Below are 25,203 nucleotides of genomic sequence, written 5' to 3'. Positions count from 1 at the left end.
AATGGCCTAATTCTGCTCTTATGTCTTATCATCTTATGGTTCCAAGCATTCAGGCCTGGAGATGCCAGAAATGACTAGGAGTGAAAATGAAATGATTTTCAAGTTAGAAGCCATGGAAAAAATTGAAGGTACCAACAATCATCTTGAATATTACAATGAAAATGAAGATTTCGAGAATACAATCATCAACAACATTACATGAAGGCAGTCCATCATCTGTACTCGCTATCTGTGCTGATTTTATGCAACTAAAGTTAAAAGTACATGACACAGCTGAACTCCTCCATCAATAACAATTAGGAACTAATACTGTTTTATACTACTGCAGTACTATTGGTAGAGTTCTAATTTATTCTTTTTTTTATTGGAATACATAATTTATTATGCAGCTTGCCTTTCCTATATATTTTTTTTAACTATTTCCATGAAATTTCAGCTAATTAGGGCAGCCAAACTGAGCTAAAATGTCCTGGCCCAATGTGCCCCAATTAAATGGAATGCACTGTATTAAATGACTAGAGAATCCCAAGAAGAACTAAGATATGACAGTGAGTTTAATATGAATTAGCATGTGCAGAGTGTAGTAGAAATCTGCATCTCTCATGTAGGAATTTTCATTTTTTTATGAAGCTTCCTGGCTTGAGAAATGTAGCTGTAAGAATGCTCAGCAATTCTGAATATCACTTTCACCAACATCAGGGTGATTCTGAATTATTTATCAGACAGTTAAAATGCACCTCTTGAGTTAGTGAAAGTGTTTCCATGCCACTCTGGTCTAAGATGAGCAGTGTTAAAGTCATTAAAGTTTGATGTTTTCCTGTGTGTGTACTCAGAGCTAACCATCTTAGCAAAAGCACTGACTTTTGAAATAAATCAAGCAAAAAATACTGAAATACATAGTAATCCAAGCACATTGCAACTGTTTCAGGATCCAGGTGTAGTAGACCCTACTACTCAGCAGTTTAACTATAAGAGGTGAATAGGGAATAACTTCGAAAGATCTGATGTGGCAAATATCCCTTTTTGTCCTGAAACATATCATTGACAATTGGAGACTAAATCAGTTCTCTGAGCAATTGCTATTAACTGTGTTGTAATTGTTCACATTTCCTTATTAATTGAATAACATACTGTACTTCTACAGCAATTGCTAGTCTCAATGTTCAAAAATTACCATAACACCATCTCTGCTAATCTAAATGCTTATCATTGTTCCTCTTTAATTTGGCAACAGCATAAATCTCTCCTTGGTGGGTCATTTCACTTACTTTCTCAAAACATATCTATTGTATTGCTGCAGAACTGCACAATTAGTATAACAACAGTGTCATAGACAGTGATTTTTATCACCAAACAGTAAATTTCCAATAATCCAGCACACTCAAAACTTCGGTACTGGGCTGGCAGATTTCCTAGACCATTGCATTTTATATTGGTACTCCCGATGTGGCCTTCTCCACATTGGTGAGACCCGTCGTAAATTGGGGGTCTGCTTCACTGAGCACCTCTGCTCCATCCACCATCAGCCAAATTCTGATTCTAATTCCCATTCCAACATGTCGGTCCAGGGCCTCCTCTTGTGCCATGCTAAGGACACCCGTAGGGTTGAGGAGCAATCTGAGTAACCTCCAGCCTAATGTCATGAACATCAATTTCTCTTTCCGGTAAGAAATAATTCCCTCTCGCTCTCCTCTTCTATTCCCAACTCTGGCCTCTTACCTCTTTTCATCTTCTTTTTTCTTCCCCTTGGGACCTCTCCTCCTTCCCTTTCCCCTCCTTTCCAGTTCTGAAGAAGAGCCTTGGCCTGAAACATAGACTGTTTATTCATTTCCATAGATGCTGCCTGGCCTGCTGAGTTCCTCTAGCATTTTTTGTGTGTTGTTCTGGATCGCCAACATCTGCAGAATTTCTTATGCTATGATTTTATTTCTATTAGTGTTTTTTCTTCATTTTTTAGATGTACCACAGTAAATTTTCCACTGAACTAGATTAAGCTGAAAGGGTGCACAGGACCTGGGACTCTAGTGAGTGGGAAGGGAATAAGGAACACACATCAAAGTTGCTGGTGAACGCAGCAGGCCAGGCAGCATCAGTAGGAAGAGGTGCAGTCGACGTTTCAGGCCGAGACCCTTCGTCAGGAATAAGGAAACCGGATTTTCGGTGAATGAGATCAGACAGTTCATGATACTGATGGACCTTGCTTTTATTTAGCAGCAAACAAGGCAATGGGAAAATATAGAGACAAACTTGAATACCTGTAAGTCAAAATCCAAGTTGTGTTGCTTGTCTGCTGGCTCCATGGAAACAGCATCTCACTCTCTGATTCACAACCAATGCAAGTTAAATGACGTAGGGTTACAGTGTCTTGTCAATCACAAACTAAGCTGAGTTTTAACAATGCCTCAAGTCTCTAGTTACTGCATTTCAAATTGTCTGGCACTAAAAATAGACTTACAAGGACAAAATTTTACCCTTTGAGTTTTAAATGCTATTGTAGATCTAAACATGCAAATTTTATTTAATTTTATACATTTATTTCTCCTTTTCTTCTCCTTCATCAACTTATTTTCATCTCTTTCAATTTCTTTCTTTGTATCTGATTTGCCACTAAATTCACATATTCTAATACCCCCCTGTCTTCTCTTTCATCATTATTCCAAGTCTTTATGGATGTAAGACTTCATCCCCAATGAACTCAGGTCACAATTGTCCTGCACTCTCATTTTGCAGTTATAACTTTGACTTTCAGTAACCTGCCATGCTAAGGCAAGTTTTCTCAACTCTCCTCCATTGGAAGTTTTAAGATTATAAAAAGCGAAGGCTAGGGCTATTTAATCCCACATTTATACAAGCTACTGATAACTGATTTTGTACTTATAGTGAAAAACAAATGACAGCAATCAATCAGGAAATTTTAAATTTCACAGAAATGTCTACAAAATGATTATTTTTTTATGAGTATGTTCATGAAATCAACATCTTTGGTTGGTGGCACATATCCAAGCAGTTTAGCTCTCAGCTGAAAATTTCAAACATTTTTAATGTTATGCATCCTCAACACGTCAAGAAGTGATGTCAGCTTTCTAAAGATGAATGCTTGTATGGAGGTTCAACATCAATATAGACAAATGTCTGCTGGACTTGTATATCATGTTTGGGCTACTTTACTTTCCACTTCAAAACATTGCATCAAACCACAATTTTTCCACAGCTGACAGGAATTAAATTGCATTAAAATTAACATAAAAACCATTAACTGTTGAAAATGTCTAACACACATATACTATTTACTCAGAAACAAACATCTACAGTCATCAAAATCATCTGAAAATATCACCCACTTTCTGCTTGTCAAGAGTGGATGATATTTTCAGAGGATATAGATGACAGAAGAAAAACTTCCTCTGGATCCTAAACCCGCTTTCTGTTCTCCCGCTCAACAATATCTGTTCAGTTACATGGTCTTCTGACTCTGATATTTCAGAATCTCTGCTCAGACGCCTGCTCACCAATTATCCTGTCCTTGTCCTGATATTCTGCCTGACCTGCACCTCACCCTGACCTTGGCAGAAAGTCTGGGAGTTGGGTAAAGATTGTCTTCTAAAAGTACATACAGTTCTGGTGTGCATGTGGAGAGCACTGGAAATGGCTGGTTAGGGATCTTGCTCAGATTTTGCTCTTCTCAGATACTCCCTGTGTTTGCTGCAAAGTTGGCCTGGGTTTTGATCCATTTTTGCCTCAGCCAGGAGAGGACATGCATTTGTTCGCAGACAGAACTAGGGGTTAATAAATTCTAATATCACATCCACTTCAAAAATAAGGTCACTCCAATTTAAATCTTGGATCTTGTGTTTGTGATTGCTTCACACCTTTGATTATTCATTCACTGAAGGTTGCAACAGAATGGGCATTATTCTAAACATTTGCCAACCATAGCTCTTCTTTGCAATGCTCCTTCTGCACAACAACATACCCAGACAATGAAGTTCCACAATAGGTGTAGCTGGGAAACTTGGCCATTTTACATTTCTCAGGAGCTACAAGTCAGAAAAGGCTCTATGCACCACCTCAGCCTTTGGTCATCTGAGAAAACAGTCTGCAGGAACTCCAAGACCTCAGATTGAGAAACATCTCAAGAGTGAGTGAGCAGCAGTAAATGCTATCCTAATATCAACTTCAGAGATTTGGACTAATTTCAGCAAGCACTTCAAGTTACTGGAGAGGCACCAAGCAACCTGGTCCTGTAAAACCCTCCACAAACCACTGGACCTGTAAAACCCTCCACAAACCACTGGACCTGTAAAACCCTCCACAAACCACTGGACCTGTAAAACCCTCCACAAACCACTGGACCTGTAAAACTCTCCACAAACCACTGGACCTGTAAATCCCCCACAAACCACTGGACCTGTAAAACCCTCCACAAACCACTGGACCTGTAAAACCCCCACAAACCACTGGACCTGTAAAACCCTCCACAAATCACTGGACCTGTAAGACCATGAGGCAGAATTAGGCCATTTGGACCATTGAGTCTACTCTGTCATTCCATCATGGCTGATTTATTATTCCTCTCAACCTTATCCTCCAGTCTTCTCCCCATAGCCACTGACACCCTGACTGAGCAATAACCTATCAAACTGTGCTTTAAATGTGCTTAATAACTTGGCCTCCACAGTGTCTGTGGCAATGATTTCCACAGATTCACCACACTCTGGCTCAAGAAATTCCACCTCATCTCCATTCTAAATGGATGTCTCTCTATTCTGAAGCTCTGCCAGCTGGTCCTAAACTAACCCATTATATAAAACATCCTCTATAACATTCTATTTCAACCTTTCAATATTCAATTGATTTCAATGAGATTCCACACTCATTCTTCTAAGCTCCAGCAAGTACAGGTCCAGACCCATCAATCACTCCTTATATATTAACCCTTTCATTCCTGGAATCATTCTCATGAACATGTTCTGGGTCCTCTCCATTGATAGCACATCTTCTCTTAGATAAGGGGTCCAAAACGACTCACAATAGTCCAGTGCAGTCTGAAGAATACCTTATAAAATCTCAGCATCACATCCTTGCTCTTATTTTGTAGTCCTATTAAAATGATTGCTAACACTGCATTTGCCTTCCTTACCACTGTTTCAGCCTGCAAGTTAACCTTTAGGGAATCTTGCACAAGGACTCCCAAGTCCTTTTTCACCTCAGATTTTTTAGGTTTCTCCCCATTTAGAAAATAGTCTACACCTTGATTCCTTCTACCAAAGAGTATGACCATTCTCTTCCCTATACTATATTCCATCTGTCACTTCTATGCTCATTCTCCCAATCTGTCGAAGTCCTTCTATAGACTCCCTGCTTTCAGAACACTACCTGCCTCTGCAGACTTATCTACAAAGCCATGAATTCCATTATCCAAATCATAAATATACAGTATAACGTGAACAGAAGCAGTCCTAATTCTGACCCCTGCGGAACACCACTCGTCACCAGCAACCAAACAGAACAGGTTCACTTTTTGCCTCATGCCAGTCAGCTAATATCTTTCCCATAATACTGTGGGCTCCTATCTTGTTAAGCAGCCTCATGTTCAGCACCTTGTCAAAGGTCTTCTGAAAATCCTAGTAAACAACATCCACTGACTCTCATTTGTCCATCTTGCCTATTGTTTCCTCAAAGAATTCCAACAGATTTGTCAGCCCATTTCCCCTTAATTTTTCCAATTTACCAGCATACTGAAATTCCCCGTGACTATTGTAACATTGTTCTTATTTTATACCTTTTCTGTCTCCCGTTGTAATTTATATCATATATTTCAGCTACTGCTCAGGGGCCTGTATATAATTCCCATCAGGGTTGTTTTACCCTTGCAGTTTCTTAACTCTACCCACAACGAGTCTTTATCTTCCGATCCAATGTCACCTCCTTCTAAAGGTTTGATTTAATTTTTACCAACAGAGTCACCCACCCCTCAGCTTACCTGCCTGTCTTTTTGATACAGTACGTATCCTTGAATGTTAAACTCCCAACTCTGATCTTTCAGTCACAACTAAGTGATGCCCACAATGTAATATCTGCCAATCTAACTGCGCTACAAGATCATCTATTTTATCCCAAGGAGAGAAAGGATGAAATATGAAAGTATGCTAGCCAATAATATAAGAGATGAAACAAATAATTTTTCTTTTCAGATAAATAAAGGGTGAAAGTGAGGTGAGAATGGATATTGCACAGCTGGAAAATGATGCTGGAGAGGTATTCAAGTACGTGCATATGAATGCGTGCTTTCAAATATAACAACTTCAGTCCTGTATTCATCACCATTTTCAAATTTGCTCCCGTGTTACACTTCAACTCGTCCCACTGACTGCAATTTCTTTCCTCACAGTCTTATTACACAATGCATCTACTTGTATACCAATTGCCCCATCCTCAGCCCTATCACTCTGGGTCCCATCCCCCTGCCAAATTACTTAATTCCCTCCCCAAGAGCTGTGTCAAACCTGCCCACAAGGGTATTGGTCCCCTGAGTTCAGGTGTAACCCATTCTTTTTGTACAGGTCAAACCTTCTCCAGAAGAATCCCAATGATCCCTAAATCTAAAACCCTGTCCTTGCACCATTTCTCAGCCACTTATTCATCTGTATTATTATCCTATTTCTGCCCTGATTAACACATGGCACTGGGAATAATCCAGAGATTACTATCTTGGAGGTCCTGGTCTTCAGCCTCTTCCCTAACTCCCTAAATTGATTGCGCAAGACTACTTCTCCCTTTCTATCTTTGTCATTGGTGCCAGTGTAGAACATGACCTCTGGCTGCTCACCCTCCATCTTGAGAATCTTCTACAGTCACTCTGAGACATCCTGGACATCAGCACCTAGGGGGCACACACCATCCTGGCTCCTTTTTCGCAGCCACAGCATCTGCTTTCCATCCTCCTGACTATTGAGTCTCCATCACTATGGCTCAGGTTGATGTTACCCTTCCTTATTGAGCCTCAGAGCAGGAGAAAGGGTGAGAGAGGGAAAACAGAATGGGGAATTGTGAAGGAGAGGGGGTCCGTTACCAGAAGTAACTGTCCTGCTACCTCCACCTTGCCTCAAATCTGGCACTGCACTTGAGCAGCTAAAAGGGGGATTGGGGCCCTGTTCAATTGATAGGGAAGTGAGGCCCTAATAAGTGGAATTTGCAAAAAAACTCCTAATTGCCAGATACTCAACATCAAGATTTACAAATACAATGGATTCTGGTCACTTGTGTTACGAACCCATAGGTTTTGTTTACTGTGGACTGTCACTTTAAAAGAGCGCTTCAGTGAGGCAGGACTATGATGTTGTTCACTGACTGACTTGCAGTTTGTTTACCTTTAAAGCAAGGACAGACAGTCACAATCAGAAGTCAGAAAAGAGAGAGAGAGAGAGGAAGAGAGGGAGAGAGGGAGAGAGGGGGAGGAGAGGGGGGGGAAGAGAGAGAGAGAGAGAGAGAGAGAGAGAGAGAGAGAGAGACAGACAGACAGACAGACAGACAGACAGACAGACACACGAACCTGGAAAAGAGTAACAGCTCCCACTTCTTGGGACTGGAGATTTGGAACTCTGCTATACCCACGAGGGTGGGTTGATTATCGACCCAGTGCACATCGAGTGAGTGGCTGTCACTTTGTCTAATCCATAGGAGTGGATTAAGGAATGTCCTGTGGGACTACTCTAAGTTAACCCTTGCCTGGGTATGTTATGTGGTAACCCCTTGAAGACGACATCCCTGTGACAGATCACTCTGGTGGTAATTCGTATGTGGATTTGGAATTTGTTCCATGGATGAATTGAACTTTCATACTTTATCACCTCAAGACTTTAAGCCTTGTTCCCCTGAGCTCAATAGTTTGGGAGTTATATTTACATACACATAGACATAACACTGTTAATTTTTGTTTATTCTTGGTTAGGTTGCTATATTATAAGTAGATATTAATAAAGATAGTGGTTTTAACATCAAAACAAGACTCCAGTATGAACTCTATTGCTGCTGGTTTGTTTCTAAAACGTTACATTTCGTAACACTTGGGACACATTGGGACCAGTACACTTTGGTCTAAAAATGCTGCTGCCCCAATTAATCTAAGACCAGAGGCCACAGCCTCAAAATAGAGTAGCGTCATTTTAGAAGGGAGATGAGGAGGAATTTCTTTAGCCAGAGAGTGGTGAATCTGTGGAAGTCGTTGCTAAAAGTAGCTGTGGAGGCCAAATCTTTATGTATATTTAAGGCAGAGATTGATAGATTCTTGATTGGTCAGGGCATGAGGGATGCAGGAGATTGAGGCTGAGAGGAAATATGGATCAACCATGATTAATTGGTGGAGCAGACTCAATGGGCCAAATGGCTTAATTCTGTTCCTATGTCTTATAGTTTCATGGAAATAGTTAAAAAGCATAAAAAAGATATACTACCATTTACCTGAGCAACAATTTATGGATTTAAATAAAGTACAAAATAAATTAAAACACTATCGATACTATCACAGCACTATAAATCTATGCATTAGATTTTAATAGTTATTGATGGAGGAATTCATTCAGCGTATGCTACCATGTTCTTTTCATTGACTGTAAATGAACAAAATCACTGCAGACTCCTAGTGCAGATAATAGACTGCCTTCATTGCCTTCCTGGATGAAGCAGTTTCGTAATCTAACAACAAATTTCCTGGTATCCTGTGTAGTCACTAGAACAATTTCAGATGAATCATCTTCATTTCTTTCCTCGTCTTCATATTTCCCACCTTAGTGTTTTGATATAATGCTTTTGACGATTACATCCTCCAAATTTTCATTTTCATTGTAATATTCAAGATGATTGTCAATATCTTCAATTTCTCCATAGCTCCTAACTTGTTGAAGTAGTGAAATCATTTATTTTTCACTCCGGGCCATTCCTGGTATCTTCAAGTCTGAATGCTTGAAACCACAGTGAGCAAAACCATTCTGAATTGTCTTACTGTTTATTTCTATCAGTACCAAACTGCACTGCCTTGCACTCACATCAAGGATCTGAATTTTTTAAAAATCAAAATAAACAAAATTAACAAAAACCACTGCTTTTTGAATCGGCATCTATCAGCCCAAATGGATAACGTACACAGGCACATGCAACTGATGCTATTTAAAACTTGTTCACTCTCGGCACAGTGTAGTGTCTAACAGCCATACAAGTGCATGCAACAAATGCTAGTTAGAAAATGTTCAGCAAGAGTCAGCATAGTGTCCCAAATCAGCAAAAGGAATCCTGGCTATTTACTTGATTAGTTTTTGTTCTTGTCCCAAATAAACAGCTGCCCTAATTAACTGGAATCCACTATAGCTGAAAAATAGGTTATTGAAAATTTCCTGTATTTTTGATTATTTTTAATTCTTTGCATAAATCTGAATATAACTAAATGTTTTACTCCAATTACTTTTTAAATTTTTCATAATTAGGAAATGTTTTTGTAGTTGATAATGTTAATACTGGTGCAAAGTATTTTAATGTTTCTGAATATCAGTGGCTCAGCCTAGACACTTGTCAAAAGTCTTTGCTCTATGATCACAGTTGTTTTGAATTCTGTGATGGGATTTCCAAGTGAAAAAGTTGCGCCATGGGATAGTTTCACCCTCAGATTGGGCCTGGCATTTTCCAGCAAATGACTTACACAAAGTAAGTTTGACATTTCCTACAAGTCAGCAGTGTCAACTGCAAATTTTGGGCCCAACATTTAGTTTATTAGAGATCACATTTCAATTTCATACATAGACTCGAAAAGTTTTCAGAGGTGAAATGAAGGTCAGCATTTCACATGTGTTTTATTCTCATTGATACAGTATAATACACAATATTGCCACATGCTGCAGCTTTAGTAAAATCATTCTTCACTAGAATGCAGTTCCCTTCATTGATGATCTTGACCAGCACAATGTTCAATTGCTCAAATATAAACACACTCCTGCTTGCTATAACCAGTTTCATTTGTTGGATTTATCCTTAATAAAAAAAAGAAAACCACATGGAAAATCAATCTTTTTGCACAGTGCTACTACATTCACCAAAACCCTTGGCCCAGAAATTGAAAAGCACCTATTTACAACCCACTGAAATATCTTTGTGTGTTGTGCAAATGCCAAATTGTGGTCCAGAATACCCGGCCAAAATCCAGTGTGAAAGAGCACAAATATGGCTTACACCAAGAAAGGATTAGGGTTCTGGAACATGATAATGTTTGAACATCACACATAGTGGGTTGAATGGCTTCCTCTTGTTTCGCAAAATTTCTATCATTTTGTTTATGGTTTTGGAGCCTCTTTAGCAGAAGCAGCTCTTTATCAGGAACTCCATTTGTGAGCACGGAATTGAGAGCCATTGTGGTAATCTGATCCAACTGGTTATAAGGTGTCTGTGGTGAGAATGGAATCTCCACAGAGGGAGAACACAGGCAGGAGGAGAAGGTAAAGGCTCAGTAATGACTGCCTCGGGAAACTTAAACATTGGTACTGGTAGGATGCTGTGTCTCTGCGGACTGTCTGCAACTGGATTCTTTTTTATTAAGCAGGTTTTTGCTTCCTTCCATGAGATCGAGCTCCCCTTCCCCCCCACCATGCCTAATTACATTGATCAATGAGACTCCTCATGTCATTGTGCACTCTGGGGAAACCCACGCTATTATAGTGAAAATGTGCAAACTTCACACAGACAGAACTCATGGTCAGGATTTAATCTGGGTCTCTGGAGTTGCGAGGCAGCAGCTGAAACAGCTGCCCCGCTGCCCTTGATGTCTATTGATGAAAGAGTGTCTTTTTAAATGGGTGGAGAAACAAAAAATCTCATGTCATGTCCCCCTTCAAGTGAGACTATTCCATGAAAGCTCTGAGCTCCAGTCTATGATGGAGAGTGTGAAAGTCTGAATGCACAAAAAAGGCTTTATTAAAGCAAACATCTATCAGAACCTTTCAGAACTGTTGAGATGAAAGCTCATTAATCTGAAAAACTAATTCTGCTTCTGTCTCCATAGATGCTGTTTGATCTGCTGAGAATTTCCAACATTCTATTTTTTTATGTGCCTTCCAGCATCTGTAATAACTTTTAGGTTGCCCACAGAGTTCTGCTGCCTTTGAGAAAGGATTTCAGGGATTTTAGGGATTAAACCTCTTCAAGAATTGATTCATTAATATTTGACTTACTTTAATTGAGTCAAAACTTAAATTACTAAATAACTCTAAAGATTTTCTTTGATATGGTACTTCTTTCTGGGATTTTCTCCAAGTCATTTATATCAAACATAATGTTTACATACAGAATAAAAGACCAATCAGACCTTCATGGTGGATATAATATGCCACTAAATGGCCAAATCATACTCATCAGACAATGTAGTTCAACATCCACTTTGTCGCTCTTACCTTGTAAAGACTGTGTGCTGATAAATTTTTTAACCAGGGCATCAGTTGTCTGAGTGTAGAGGCTGAGTGCATATTTCAAGGACAGTAGATCTGGGCTCTTCTCTAAGAATGTCTTTTTCAGGCCATTTCCTCCAGCGTGGAAATATTGCTAAAGGTAGATGAATTCAAGATCATGCTTTAACATCAAAATACAAACTGGTAGCAAATACTTCGTTCTCAGCACCATCAGATGTACTGAGAATCACCAGAGTTGTAAATGTTTAAATTCAAAAACTCTTACTGTTGTCCAGCTGAGCAAAATTTATAAATAATCCACTAATTTACCACACTTTGAGATAGTCCATGACAATTAAAGACAATGAAAGATATTCTTATTGTTCCAGCAGTTAATAGGGATATGAGGTGGGATGGAGTGCTCACTTCAAGGAATGGACATAACATCAGGGCATTGCTTACCGACATTCATTGCTCCCCACTTGACTGCTTAGATTTATTGCAGAAAAAATACAGCCAATTCTGACATAGGTATTTGAATTTCTAATAGATTTTACATTGAAAAGATTAAGAGCTAAATTGTACTGGCAGCTGCCAGTAAAAGATTTGTGAGTACCCATTGAGAGTCCAGGATGTTTTCATTCTCAGATAACAGACCCTAACAGTCACTGTATTCCATCTTAATAGTGGGGAATCCATTTCCACATCTCTACACTAATGGTAGCGACATTCTTTCACATCAGCTGCTGCAGTCACAACAACCCCACATACCATTTACTTCAATAACCTGATACCAACCTTTCTCTAGTATAATGCTGGGGGAATCACCAATACCACCCAACATCAATGCAAACTACTATAAGATTGGAAGCCCCATTGGCTTACTGTATGTAGAAATTACAGACTGGAGATTAGGATGAAATAACTATTTTTATTCAACATATTTTAGGATTTTTTATTTATCAGTACTTAAATGCTTTTTTTACACTTTGATCTTGCTTGACTTTTTGGACTCATAGAATCATAGAACACCACAGCACAGAAACAGGCCCTTTGGCTCATCTAGTCCATGTTTAACCATTAAACTGCCTAGTCCCATCAACCTGCACTTGGACCATAGCCCAACGTACCCTCCCATCCAAGCACCTATCCAAGTTTCTCTGAACTGTTGAAAAAGATCCTGCGTTCACCACTTGTGCTGGCTGCACTTTCCACACTCTCACCATTCTGAGTGAAAAAGTTCCCTCTCATGTTCCCCTTAAACATTCTACCTTTCACCCTCAACCCATGGCCTCTCGTCTGACTCTCAACCTCAGCAGAAAAAGCCTGCATACATTTACCCTATCTATACCTCTCATAATTTTGTATACCCCTATCAAATCTCCCCTCAATCTTCTACATTTTAGGGAATAAAGTCCGAACCTGTCCAGGTCCTCAAGTTCTGGCAGCATCCACATAACCAGTTCCTTCTATCCACATCCAACATATAATCCTCCACAATGGGTCAGGTCACAGATCTCTCAGTGGGTGAGCATCTGGGGGACAGTGACCATCGCTCCCTGGCCTTTAGCATTATCATGGAAAAGGATAGAATCAGAGAGGACAGGAAAATTTTTAATTGGGGAAGGGCAAATTATGAGGCTAGAACTTGCGGGTGTGAATTGGGATGATGTTTTTTGCAGGGAAATGTACTATGGACATGTGGTCGATGTTTAGAGATGTCTTGCAGGATGTTAGGGACAAATTTGTCCCGGTGAGGAAGATAAAGAATGGTAGGGTGAAGGAACCATGGGTGACAAGTGAGGTGGAAAATCTAGTCAGGTGGAAGAAGGCAGCATACATGAGGTTTAGGAAGCAAGGATCAGATGGGTCTATTGAGGAATATAGGGAAGCAAGAAAGGAGCTTAAGAAGGGGCTGAGAAGAGCAAGAAGGCCTTGGTGAGTAGGGTAAAGGAAAACCCCAAGGCATTCTTCAATTATGTGAAGAAAAAAAGGATGACAGGAGTGAAGGTAGGACCGATTAGAGATAAAGGTGGGAAGATGTGCCTGGAGGCTGTGGAAGTGAGCAAGGTCCTCAATGAATACTTCTCTTCGGTATTCACCAATGAGAGGGAACTTGATGATAGTGAGGACAATATGAGTGAGGTTGATGTTCTGGAGCATGTTGATATTAAGGGAGAGGAGGTGTTGGAGTTGTTAAGATACATTAGGACAGATAAGTCCCCGGGGCCTGACGGAATATTCCCCAGGCTGCTCCACGAGGCGAGAGAAGAGATTGCTGAGCCTCTGGCTAGGATCCTTATGTCCTCGTTGTCCACGGGAATGGTACCGGAGGATTGGAGGGAGGCGAATGTTGTCCACTTGTTCAAAAAAGGTAGTAGGGATAGTCCGGGTAATTATAGACCAGTGAGCCTTACGTCTGTGGTGGGAAAGCTGTTGGAAAAGATTCTTAGAGATAGGATCTATGGGCATTTAGAGAATCATGGTTTGATCAGGGACAGTCAGCATTGATTTGTGAAGGGCAGATTATGTCTAACAAGCCTGATAGAGTTCTTTGAGGAGGTGACCAGGCATATAGATGAGGGTGGTGCAGTGGATGTGATCTATATCTATAAGGTATTTGACAAGGTTCCACACGGTAGGCTTATTCAGAAAGTCAGAAGGCATGGGATCCAGGGAAGTTTGGCCAGGTGGATTCACAGTTGGCTTGCCTGCAGAAGGCAGAGGGTGGTGGTGGAGGGGGTACATTCAGATTGGAGGATTGTGAGTAGTGGTGTCCCACAAGGATCTGTTCTGGGACCTCTAATTTTCGTGATTTTTATTAACGACCTGGACGTCGGGGTAGAAGGGTGGGTTGGCAAGTTGGCAGACGACACAAAGGTTGGTGGTGTTGTAGATAGTGTAGAGGATTGTCAAAGATTGCAGAGAGACATTGATAGGATGCAGAAGTGGGCTGAAAAGTGGCAGATGGAGTTCAACCCGGAGAAGTGTGAGGTGGTACACTTTGGAAGGACAAACTCCAAGGCAGAGTACAAAGTAAATGGCAGGATACTTGAACAACAGGAATTCTGCAGATGCTGGAAATTCAAGCAACACATATAAAAGTTGCTGGTGAACGCAGCAGGCCAGGCAGCATCTCTAGGAAGATGCTGCCTGGCCTGCTGCGTTCACCAGCAACTTTTATGTGTGTGGCAGGATACTTGGTAGTGTGGAGGAGCAGAGGGATCTGGGGGTACATGTCCATAGATCCCTGAAAGTTGCCTCACAGGTGGATAAGGTAGTTAAGAAAGCTTATGGGGTGTTAGCTTTCATAAGTCGAGGGATAGAGTTTAAGAGTCGCAATGTAATGATGCAGCTCTATAAAACTCTGGTTAGGCCACACTTGGAGTACTGTGTCCAGTTCTGGTTGCCTCACTATAGGAAGGATGTGGAAGCATTGGAAAAGGTACAGAGGAGATTTACCAGGATGCTGCCTGGTTTAGATAGTATGCATTATGATCAGAGATTAAGGGAGCTAGGGCTTTACTCTTTGGAGAGAAGGAGGATGAGAAGAGACATGATGCAGGTGTACAGGATAATAAGAGGAATAGATAGAGTGGATAGCCAGTGCCTCTTCCCCAGGGCACCACTGCTCAATACAAGAGGACATGGCTTTAAGGTAAGGGGTGGGAAGTTCAAGGGGGATATTAGAGGAAGGTTTTTTACTCGTGGAGAGGTTGGTGCGTGGAATGCACTGCCTGAGTCAGTGGTGGAGGCAGATACACTGGCGAAGTTTAAGAGACTACTAGACAGGTATATGGAGGAATTTAAGGTGGGGGCTTATATGGGAGGCAGGGCTTGAGGGTTGGCACAACATTGTGGGCTGAAGGGCCTGTACTGTGCTATTCTATGTTTTATGTTTAACTTCTGCCATCTGCAAAGGGATCCTACCACTACACATACCTTTACGTCTCCTCCACCTCCACTTTCCGCAGGGATCACTCCCTCTGCGATTCCATTGTCCATTCGTCCCTCCCGAACTAATCTCCCTCCTGGCACTTACTCTTGGAAATGGCCTAAGTGCTACACCTGCCCATACACCTCCTCACTCACCTCCATTCAGGACCCCAGGCAGTCTTCCAGGTGAGGCAACACTTCACCTGCAAATCTGCTGGGATCATCTATTGTGTTCAGAGCTTCAGATGCAGCATCCTTTCCATAGGTGAGACCCATCGTAAATTGGGGGACTGCTTCATTGAGTACCTCCGCTCCATCGACCACATCGTTCGCAGTGGTCAAATATTTTAATTGCAATTTCCATTCCTGTTCTGACATGTTGGTCCATGGCCTCCTCTTGTGCCAAAATGATGCCACCCTCAGGGTGGAGGAGCAACACCCTATATTCTGCCTGAGTAGCCTCCAACCTAATGGGATGAATATTGATTTCTTCTTCCTGTAAACACATTTCCCACTCCACACCCCCACTCTTCCCAATTCTGGTCTCTTACCTCTTCTCACCTGCCAATATCTTCTCCAGCCTTTTACCTTTCTTACCCACTTGTCTAAATCTATCACTGTCCAGCTAGCCCCTTCCCCTACCCCCAATTTTTTATTATGACATCTTCCTCCCCTCCTTTCCAGTCCTGAAGAAGGGTCTCAGCTCAAAATGTTGACTGCTTGCTCCTCTCTATAGATGGTGCCTGACTGGCTGAGTTCATCCAGCATTTCGTGTGCATTGCTTTGGACTTCGAGCATTAGGAGGTTTTCTCTCTTCGTCCTTATAAATATTCTCTGCACTCTCTAATGTTCTTTACATCTTTCCTGTAGACAGGCGATTAAAAAAAACTGGACACAACACTCTGAATTAGGTCTCACCAATGTCTCATACAATTTTAACATAATATCCCAAGAAGTTGAGTTATGAAGGCCAATGTGCCAAAAGCTTCCTTTATGACCCTACCTGCAACATCTCTTTCAATGAATTATGATTGTGTATTTCCAGATCCCATTGTTCAACAACACTCCTCAGTGCTCTACCGCTCACTGTGTAAAACCTACCCTGGTTAGTCCTCCAGTGGAAATGCCTTACACTTGTCTGCACTAAATTCCACCTGCCATTTTTCAGCTGGTTTCTCCAGATGGTCCAGATTCCGCTGTAAGCTTTCATTATCTTCCTTGCTGTCCACACACCCCCAATCTTGGTGTTATCTGCAAACTTATGGATCTAGTTTACCACATTATCCTACAGATCGCTGATGTAGAAGTCACACATCAATGGACCAAGCACCAATCCCGGCAGCACACCACTAGACACGGTCCTCCTGGCAGAGAGGCAATCATCCACAACCACTCTCTGGCTCTCCCACAAAGGCCAATGTCTAATCTAATTTACTACCTTGACTTGAATGCCAAGCGACTGAATCTTCTTGACCAACCTCCTATGCGAGACCTTGTCAAAAACCTTCCTAATGTCTATGTAGACAGTATCCCCTGCCTTGCCTTAATCAATTTTCTTGATAACTTCCTCAAAAAACTCTAAAAGATTGGTTAGACATGACTTACCATGCATGAAGCCATCTTTAATCAGTCCCTGTCTATCCAAATACCTAGAATACTTCCAATAACTTTCCCATTACTGATGTCAGGCTCACTGGCCTATAATTTGCTAGCTTATTCTTAGAGCCTTCCTTAAACAGTGGACCAGCATTAGTTATCCTCCAGTCCTCTGGCACCTCACCTGTGGCTCAGGGATTTTTAAATATCTCTGCTAGGGCTCCTGCAATTTCTGTACTAGCTTCTTACTGGGTCCAAGGAAACACCTTGTCAGGCTCTGGGAATCTATCCACCCTAATTTACCTCAACAACACCTCCTCTTCTGTAATCTGTATATGGTCAATGCCCTCACTGCTGCATTCCCTCACATCTATAGACTCTATGTCCATCTCCCAAGGGAATTTATTTCTTCAGCAGTTTGAACGGGGCATGACTGCGCAAGCACATAGAGGTTGGCCAGTGAGAACAGCGGGAAGAGTATAAAAGGAAGACAGGTTTACGGAGCGGGCATCGGAGAAGTGCGCGACGGAGTAGAGGGAGACAGAGTAAGAAACCTTTGGCTCAATGGGGCTTCGGTGATAAAGTGTCGAGGCCAGGTAGATTATCTATTTAAGATAGAGACAGAGAGTATGTGTGTGAGGCTGGTTTTCTGTGCTTGGTGTCAGTTGTGGGAGGTCCGAGAGACTCCCAGCCTCCCGGACGACCACATCTGCACCAGGTGCGTCGAGCTGCAGCTCCTTAGAGACCGCGTTAGGGAACTGGAGCTGCAGCTCGATGACCTTGATCTGGTCAGGGAGTGAGGAGGTGATAGAGAGGAGCTATAAGCAGGTGGTCACACCAGGACCACAGGAGACAGAGAAGTGGGTAACAGTCAGGAGAGGGAAGGGCGAGAAGCAGGTACTAGAGAGTACCCCAGTGGCTGTCCCCCTTAACAATAAATATTCCTGCTTGAGTTATTGGGGGGGGGAACGGCCTACCTGGGGGAAGCAACAGTGGTCGCGCCTCTGGCGCAGAGTCTGGCCCTGTGGCTCAGAAGGGTAGGGAAAGGAAGAGGATGGCAGCAGTGATAGGGGACTCTATAGTTAGGGGGTCAGACAGGCGATTCTGTGGACGCAGGAAAGAAACACGGATGGTAGTTTGCCTCCCAGGTGCCTGGGTCTAGGATGTTTCTGATCGCATCCACGATATCTTGAAGTGGGAAGGAGAACAGCCAGAGGTCGTGGTACGTATTGGTACCAACGACATAGGTAGGAAAACATAGAAACATAGAAAATAGGTGCAGAAGTAGGCCAACTCAGAACCCTGTACTTGCCTTCTCTCCATACCCCCTGATCCCTTTAGCCAGAAGGGCTATATCTAACTCCCTCTTAAATATAGCCAATGAACTGGCCTCAACTGTTTCCTGTGGCAGAGAATTCCACAGATTCACCACTCTCTCTGTGAAGAAGTTTTTCCTCATCTCGGTCTTAAAAGGCTTCCCCTTTATCCTCAAACTGTGACCCCTCGCTCTGGACTTCCCCAACAACGGGAACAATCTTCCTACATCTAGCCTGTCCAATTACTTTAGAATTTTATACGTTTCAATAAGATTCCCCCTCAATCTTCTAAATTCCAGAGAGTATAAGCTAGTCGATCCAGTCTTTTATCATATGAAAGTCCTGCCATCCCAGGAATCAATCTGGTGAAAAGGGAAGAGGTCCTGAAAGCAGACTACAGGGAGTTAGGAAAGAAGTTGAGAAGCAGAACCTCAAAGGTAGTAATCTCGGGATTACTGCCTGTGCCACGTGACAGTGAGTATAGAAACATAAAAACATAGAAAATAGGTGCAGGAGTAGGCCATTCGGCCCTTCGAGCCTGCACCGCCATTCAGTATGATCATGGTTGATCATCCAACTCAGAACCCTGTACCAGCCTTCCCTCCATACCCCCTGATCCCTTTAGCCACAAGGGCCATATCTAACTCCCTCTTAAATATAGCCAATGAACTGGCCTCAACTGTTTCCTGTGGCAGAGAATTCCACTGATTCACCACTCTCTGTGTGAAGAAGTTTTTCTTCATCTCGGTCCTAAAAGGCTTCCCCTCTATCCTCAAACTGTGGCCCCTCGTTCTGGACTTCCCCAACATCGGGAACAATCTTCCTGCATCTAGCCTGTCCAATCCCCTTAGGATTTTATACATTTCAATAAGATCCCCCTTCAACCTTCTAAATTCCAGAGAGTATAAGCCTAGTCGATCCAGTCTTTCATCATATGAAAGTCCTGCCATCCCAGGAATCAATCTGGTGAACCTTCCTTGCACTCCCTCTATGGCAAGAAAGTCTTTCTTCAGATTAGGGGACCAAAACTGCACACAATACTCCAGGTGTGGTCTCACCAAGGCCTTGTACAACTGCAGTAGTACCTCCCTGCTCCTGTACTCGAATCCTCTTGCTATGAATGCTAGCATACCATTCGCCTTTTTCACCACCTGCTGTACCTGCATGCCCACTTTCAATGACTGGTGTATAATGACACCCAGGTCTTGTTGCACCTCCCCTTTTCCTAATCGGCCACCATTCAGATAATAGTCTGTTTTCCAGTTTTTGCCACCAAAGTGGATAACCTCACATTCATCCACATTAAATTGCATCTGCCACGAATTTGCTCACTCACCTAACCTATCCAAGTCACCCTGCATCCTCTTAGCATCCTCCTCACAGCTAACACTGCCGCCCAGCTTCTCGTCATCCGCAAACTTAGAGATGCTGCATTTAATTCCCTCATCTAAGTCTTTAATATATATTGTAAACAACTGGGGTCCCAGCACTGAGCCTTGCGGTACCCCACTAGTCACTGCCTGCCATTCTGAAAAGGTCCCGTTTATTCCCACTCTTTGCTTCCTGTCTGCTAACCAATTCTCTATCCACATCAATACCTTACCCCCAATACCGTGTGCTTTAAGTTTGCACACTAACCTCCTGTGTGGGACCTTGTCAAAAGCCTTTTGAAAATCCAAATATACCACATCCACTGGTTCTCCCCTATCCACTCTACTAGTTACATCCTCAAAAAATTCTATGAGATTCGTCAGACATGATTTTCCTTTCACAAATCCATGCTGACTTTGTCTGATGAATTCACTGCTTTCCAAATCTGCTGTTATCACATCTATGATAACTGACTCTAGCATTTTCCCCACTACTGACATTAGGCTAACCGGTCTATAATTCCCCGGTTTCTCTCCCTCCTTTTTTAAAAAGCGGGGTTACATTAGCCACTCTCCAATCCTCAGGAACTAGTCCAGAATCTAAAGAGTTTTGAAAAATTATCACTAATGCACCCACTATTTCTTGGGCTACTTCCTTAAGCACTCTGGGATAGGAATAGAATGAGGTGGAGGATAAATGCGTGGCTGAGGGATTGGGGCACGGGGCAGGGATTCAGATTTCTGGATCACTGGGACCTCTTCTGGGGCAGGTGTGACCCGTACAAAATGGACGGTTTGCACTTGAATCCGAGGGAGACCAATATCCTGGTGGGAAGCTTTGCTAAGGCTGTTGGGGAGAGTTTAAACTAGAATTGCTGGGGGGTGGGAACCAAACTGAAGTGACTGAGGAAAGGGAGGTTGGCTCATAAATAGAGAAAGGTTGGAAACAGTGTGAAAGAGAGAATAGGCAGGTGATAGAGAAGGGACGCACTCACTCCGATGATTTGAGATGTGTCTATTTTAATGCAAGGAGTATCATGAATAAAGCGGATGAGCTTAGAGCACTCGGAGCTTCGATGTTGTGGCCATTGCAGAGACTTGGATGGTACAGGGGCAGGAATGGCTACTTCAAGTGTTTCAGAAAGGATAGGGAGGGAGGCAAAAGAGGTGGGGGCATGGCACTGTTGATCAGAGATAGTGTCACGGCTGCAGAAAAGGAGGAAGTCACAGAGGGGTTGTCTACAAAGTCTCTGTGGGTGGAAGTTAAGAATAGGAAGGGGGTCAATAAGTCTACTGGATGTTTTTTATAGACCACCCAATAGTAACAAGGACATCGAGGAGCAGATAGGGAGACAGATTCTGGAAAGAAGTAATAATAACAGGGTTGTTGTGGTGGGAGATTTTAATTTCCTAAATATTGATTGGCATCTCCTGAGAGTGAGGGATTTAGATGGGGTGGAATTTGTTCAGTGTATTCAGGAAGGTTTCTTAACACAATATGTAGATAAACCTACAAGAGGAGAGGCTGTATTTGATCTGGTATTGGGAAATGAACCTGGTCAGGTGTCAGGTCTCTTGTGGGAGAGCATGTTGGAGATAGTGATCACAAATCTATCTCCTTTACCATAGCATTGGGAGAGGGATAGTAACAGACAAGTTAGGGAAATGTTAGTTGGGGTAAGGGGAACTATGAGGCTATCAGGTAGGAACTTGGAAGCATAAATTGGAAACAGATGTTCTCAGGGAAAACGTACCATAGAAATGTGGCAAACGTTCAGGGGATATTTGTGTGGGGTTCTGAGTAGGTACATTCCAATGAGACATGGAAAGGATGGTAGGGTACAAGATCCGTGGTGCATAAAGGCTGTTGTAAATCTGATCAAGAAGAAAGGAAGAGCTTACGAAAGGTTCAAAAAACTAGGTAATGATATGAATCTAGAAGATTATAAGGCTAGCAGGAAGGAGCTTAAGAATGAAATTAGGAGAGTCAGAAGGGGCCATGAGAAGGCCTTGGTGGACAGGATTAAACAGAGAAACATAGAAAACATGCAGCACAATACAGGCCCTTCGACCCACAAAGCTGTGCCGAACATATCCCTACTTTAGAACTACCTCGGCTTTACCTACAAAATTCCTCTAAGCTCCATATAGCTGTCCAAGAGTCTCTTAAAAGACCCTATCGTTTCTGCCTCCACCACCGCCACCAGCAGCCCATTCCACACACTCACCACTCTCTGCATAAAAAACTTACCCCTGACATCTCCTCTGTACCTACTTCCAAACACCAAGGAAAACCCCAAGGCATTCTACAAGTATGTGAAGAGCAAGAGGATAAGACGTGAGAGATTAGGACCAATCAAGTGTGACAATGGAAAAGTGTGTATGGAACTGGAGGAATTAGCGGAGGTACTTAATGAATACTTTGCTTCAGTATTCACCACGGAAACAGATCTTGGCGATTGTAGGGAAAGCTTGAGAATGTAGATATTAAGAAAGAGAATGAGCTGGAGCTTTTGGAAAGCATCAAGTTGGATAAGTCACTGGGACAAGACGGGATGTACCCCAGGCTACTATGGGAAGTGAGGGAGGAGATTGCTGAGCCTCTGGCAATGATCTTTGCATCATCAGTGAGGACGGGAGAGGTTCCGGAGGACTGGAGGGTTGCAGATGTTGTTCCTTTATTCAAGAAAGGGAGTAGGGATATCCCAGGAAATTATAGGCCAGTAAGTCTTCATTGGTTGGTAAGTTAATGGAGAAGATCCTGAGAGGCAGGATTTATGAATATTTGGAGAGGCACAATATGATTAGGAATAGTCCACGTGGCTTTGTTAAAGGCAGGTCATGCCTTATGAGCCTGATTGAATTTTTTCAGGATGTGACTAAGCACATTGATGAAGGTAGAGCCGTAGATGTAGTGCATATGGATTTTAGCAAGGCATTTGATAAGGAACCCCATGCAAGGCTTATTGAGAAAGTAAGGAGGCATGGGATCCAAGGGGATATTGCTTTGTGGATCCAGAACTGGTTTGCCCTCAGAAGGCAAAGAGTGGTTGTAGACGGGTCATATTCTGCATGGATGCTGGTGACCAGCGGTGTGCCTCAGGGATCTGTTCTGGGACCCTTACGCTTTGTGATTTTTATAAATGACCTGGATGAGAAAGTGGAGGGATGGGTTAGTAAGTTTGCTGATGACACAAAGGTTGGAGGTGTTGTGGATAGTGTGGAGGGCTGTCAGAGGTTACAATGGCACATTGACAGGATGTAAAACTGGGCTGAGAAGTGCCAGATGGAGTTCAACCCAGATATGTGTGAAGTGGTTCATTTTGGTCGCTCAAATATGATGGCAGAATATAGTATTAATGGTAAAACTCTTAGCAGCGTAGAGGATCAGAGGGATCTTGGGGTCCAAGTCCATAGGACACTCAAAGCTGCTACGCAGGTTGACTTTGTGGTTGAGAAGGCATTTGGTGCATTGGCCTTCATCAATCATGGGAGTGAGTTTAAGAGCCGAGGGGTAATGTTGCCGCTATATAGGACCCTGGTCAGATCCTACTTGAAGTACTGTGCTCAATTCTGGTTGCCTCACTATAGGAAGGACATGGAGATCATAGAAAGGGTGCAGAGGAGATTTACAAGGATGTTGCCTGGATTGGGGAGCATGCCTTATGAGAGTAAGTTGAGTGAACTCAGCCTTTTCTCCTTGGAGTGACGGAGGGTGAGAGGTGACTTGATAGAGTTGTACAAGATAATGAGAGGCATTGATCATGTGGATAGTCAGAGGCTTTTCCCCAGGGCTGAAATGGCTAGCACAAGAGGGCAAAGTTTTAAGGTGCTTGGAGGTAGGTACAGAGGAGATGTCAGGTGTAAGTTTTTTACGCAGAGAGTGGTGAGTGCGTGGAATGGGCTGCTGGCAGCGATGGTGGACGCGGATACTGTACAGTCTTTTAAGAAACTCCTGGATGGCTACATGGAGCTTAGTAAAACAGAGGGCTATGGGAAAAGCCTAGGTAGTTCTAAGGTAGGGACATGTTCAGTACAGCTTTGTGGGCTGAAGGGCCTGTATTGTGCTGTATGTTTTCTATGTTTCTATGAATAATGATGCAAAAAATCAACTTAAGACCTCCCCTAATCATCTCTTTTGATCTACACATAGATTACCACTCTGATCTTCCAGACGAACAATTTTTCCCCTGCTATTATTTTGCTCCCAATATATCTGTGCAAGCCCTTAGGATTCTCCTTCACCTTGTCTGCTAGGGCAATCTTATGTCTTCTTTTAACCCTCCTGATTTCCTTCTTAAGTGTTCTCTTGCATTTCTCATACTCCTCAAGTACCTCATTATTTCCTGCCTGCCTATACCGGCTGTGTGCCTCCTTTCTTTTCTTAACAAGGGTCTCAACGTATCTCAAAAACCATGGTTCCCTCAACATGTTATCCTTGACTCTTATTCTGACAGGAACTTACTAACTCGGTACTCTAAAAATATAAATTTTGAAGGCCGCCCACATACCAAGTACATCTGTCCCAATCTACTCTTGCCAAATCTTTTCTGCTATCTTTCTCCAATGCAGAATCTTAATGTAAGGACCAGGCCTATTTTGTTCCATAATTACCTTAAAACTAATAGCAAGATGATTAGTAAGTGCAGAATGTTCCCCACACAAACTTAGGTCACATCTCCTAATAAGAGATCTGTCTCATCTCCTGATAAGAGATCTAGTATTGCGCTTTCTCTAGTTGGGACTTCTATGACTGATTAAGGAACCTTTCTGGAATACATTCAACAAACTCCTTCCCATCTAGTCCTTTTACAGTATGGGAGTCCCAGTCAATATGTGGAAAATTAAAATCACCTACTATCACAACCAACATACATCAAAGTTGCTGGTGAACGCAGCAGGCCAAGCAGCATCTATAGGAAGAGGCGCAGTCGACGTTTCAGGCCGAGACCCTTCGCCTTCAGTTAGTCCTGACGAAGGGTCTCGGCCTGAAACGTCGACTGCGCCTCTTCCTATAGATGCTGCTTGGCCTGCTGCGTTCACCAGCAACTTTGATGTATGTTGCTTGAATTTCCAGCATCTGCAGAATTCCTGTTGTTTACTATCACAACCATATGTTTCTTGCAACAGTCTGCAATCTTTCTTCAAATTTGCTCCTCTAACCCCTACAGAGTGCTTGGTGGTCTATAATATAATCTCATTGATGAGGTCAATACCTTTCTCATTCCTCAGTTCTATGCGTAAAATCTCAATAGTCAAGTTCTCTTGTTTGATGTCACATTTTCCTTTACACCTCACCCCCTTTAAATCCTCCCGCTCTATCATACCTGAAACAACAGAACCCCAGAACATTGAGCTGCCAGACCTGTCCTTCTTGCAACAAAGTCTCGTTAACAGCTATAATGTCATATTTCCATGTGCTAATCTATGCCCTATATCTGTCTTTCCTACAATATTTCTTGCATTGAAATATACACAGCTCATAACATTAGTCCCACCACCATGGTCAATCTTTTGACTCCTGACTTTGTATCTTTCTCCATAACCACTCCACTATCT

The 25,203-nt window shown here is 42.5% G+C and overlaps 1 protein-coding gene across 4 annotated transcripts in view; it reads right to left on the bottom strand.

Moving 5' to 3' along the window:
• The window catches only part of LOC134355592 (protein unc-13 homolog A-like), a 1,022,883-nt gene that overhangs the window by 20,967 nt on the left and 976,713 nt on the right, over window positions 1–25,203 (bottom strand). For all 4 annotated transcript variants that reach the window (XM_063065696.1, XM_063065695.1, XM_063065693.1 and 1 more), the window contains one exon: window positions 11,433–11,580. In XM_063065696.1, coding sequence (XP_062921766.1) covers window positions 11,433–11,580 — 148 coding nt within the window. The remainder of the gene's footprint in view (window positions 1–11,432; window positions 11,581–25,203) is intronic.

Source organism: Mobula hypostoma, chromosome 13 (genome assembly GCF_963921235.1).
Source record: "Mobula hypostoma chromosome 13, sMobHyp1.1, whole genome shotgun sequence".
NCBI lineage: Eukaryota > Metazoa > Chordata > Chondrichthyes > Myliobatiformes > Myliobatidae > Mobula > Mobula hypostoma.
Note: the sequence above shows the minus strand (reverse complement) of the source record. Positions and strands in the feature narration are given on the sequence as shown.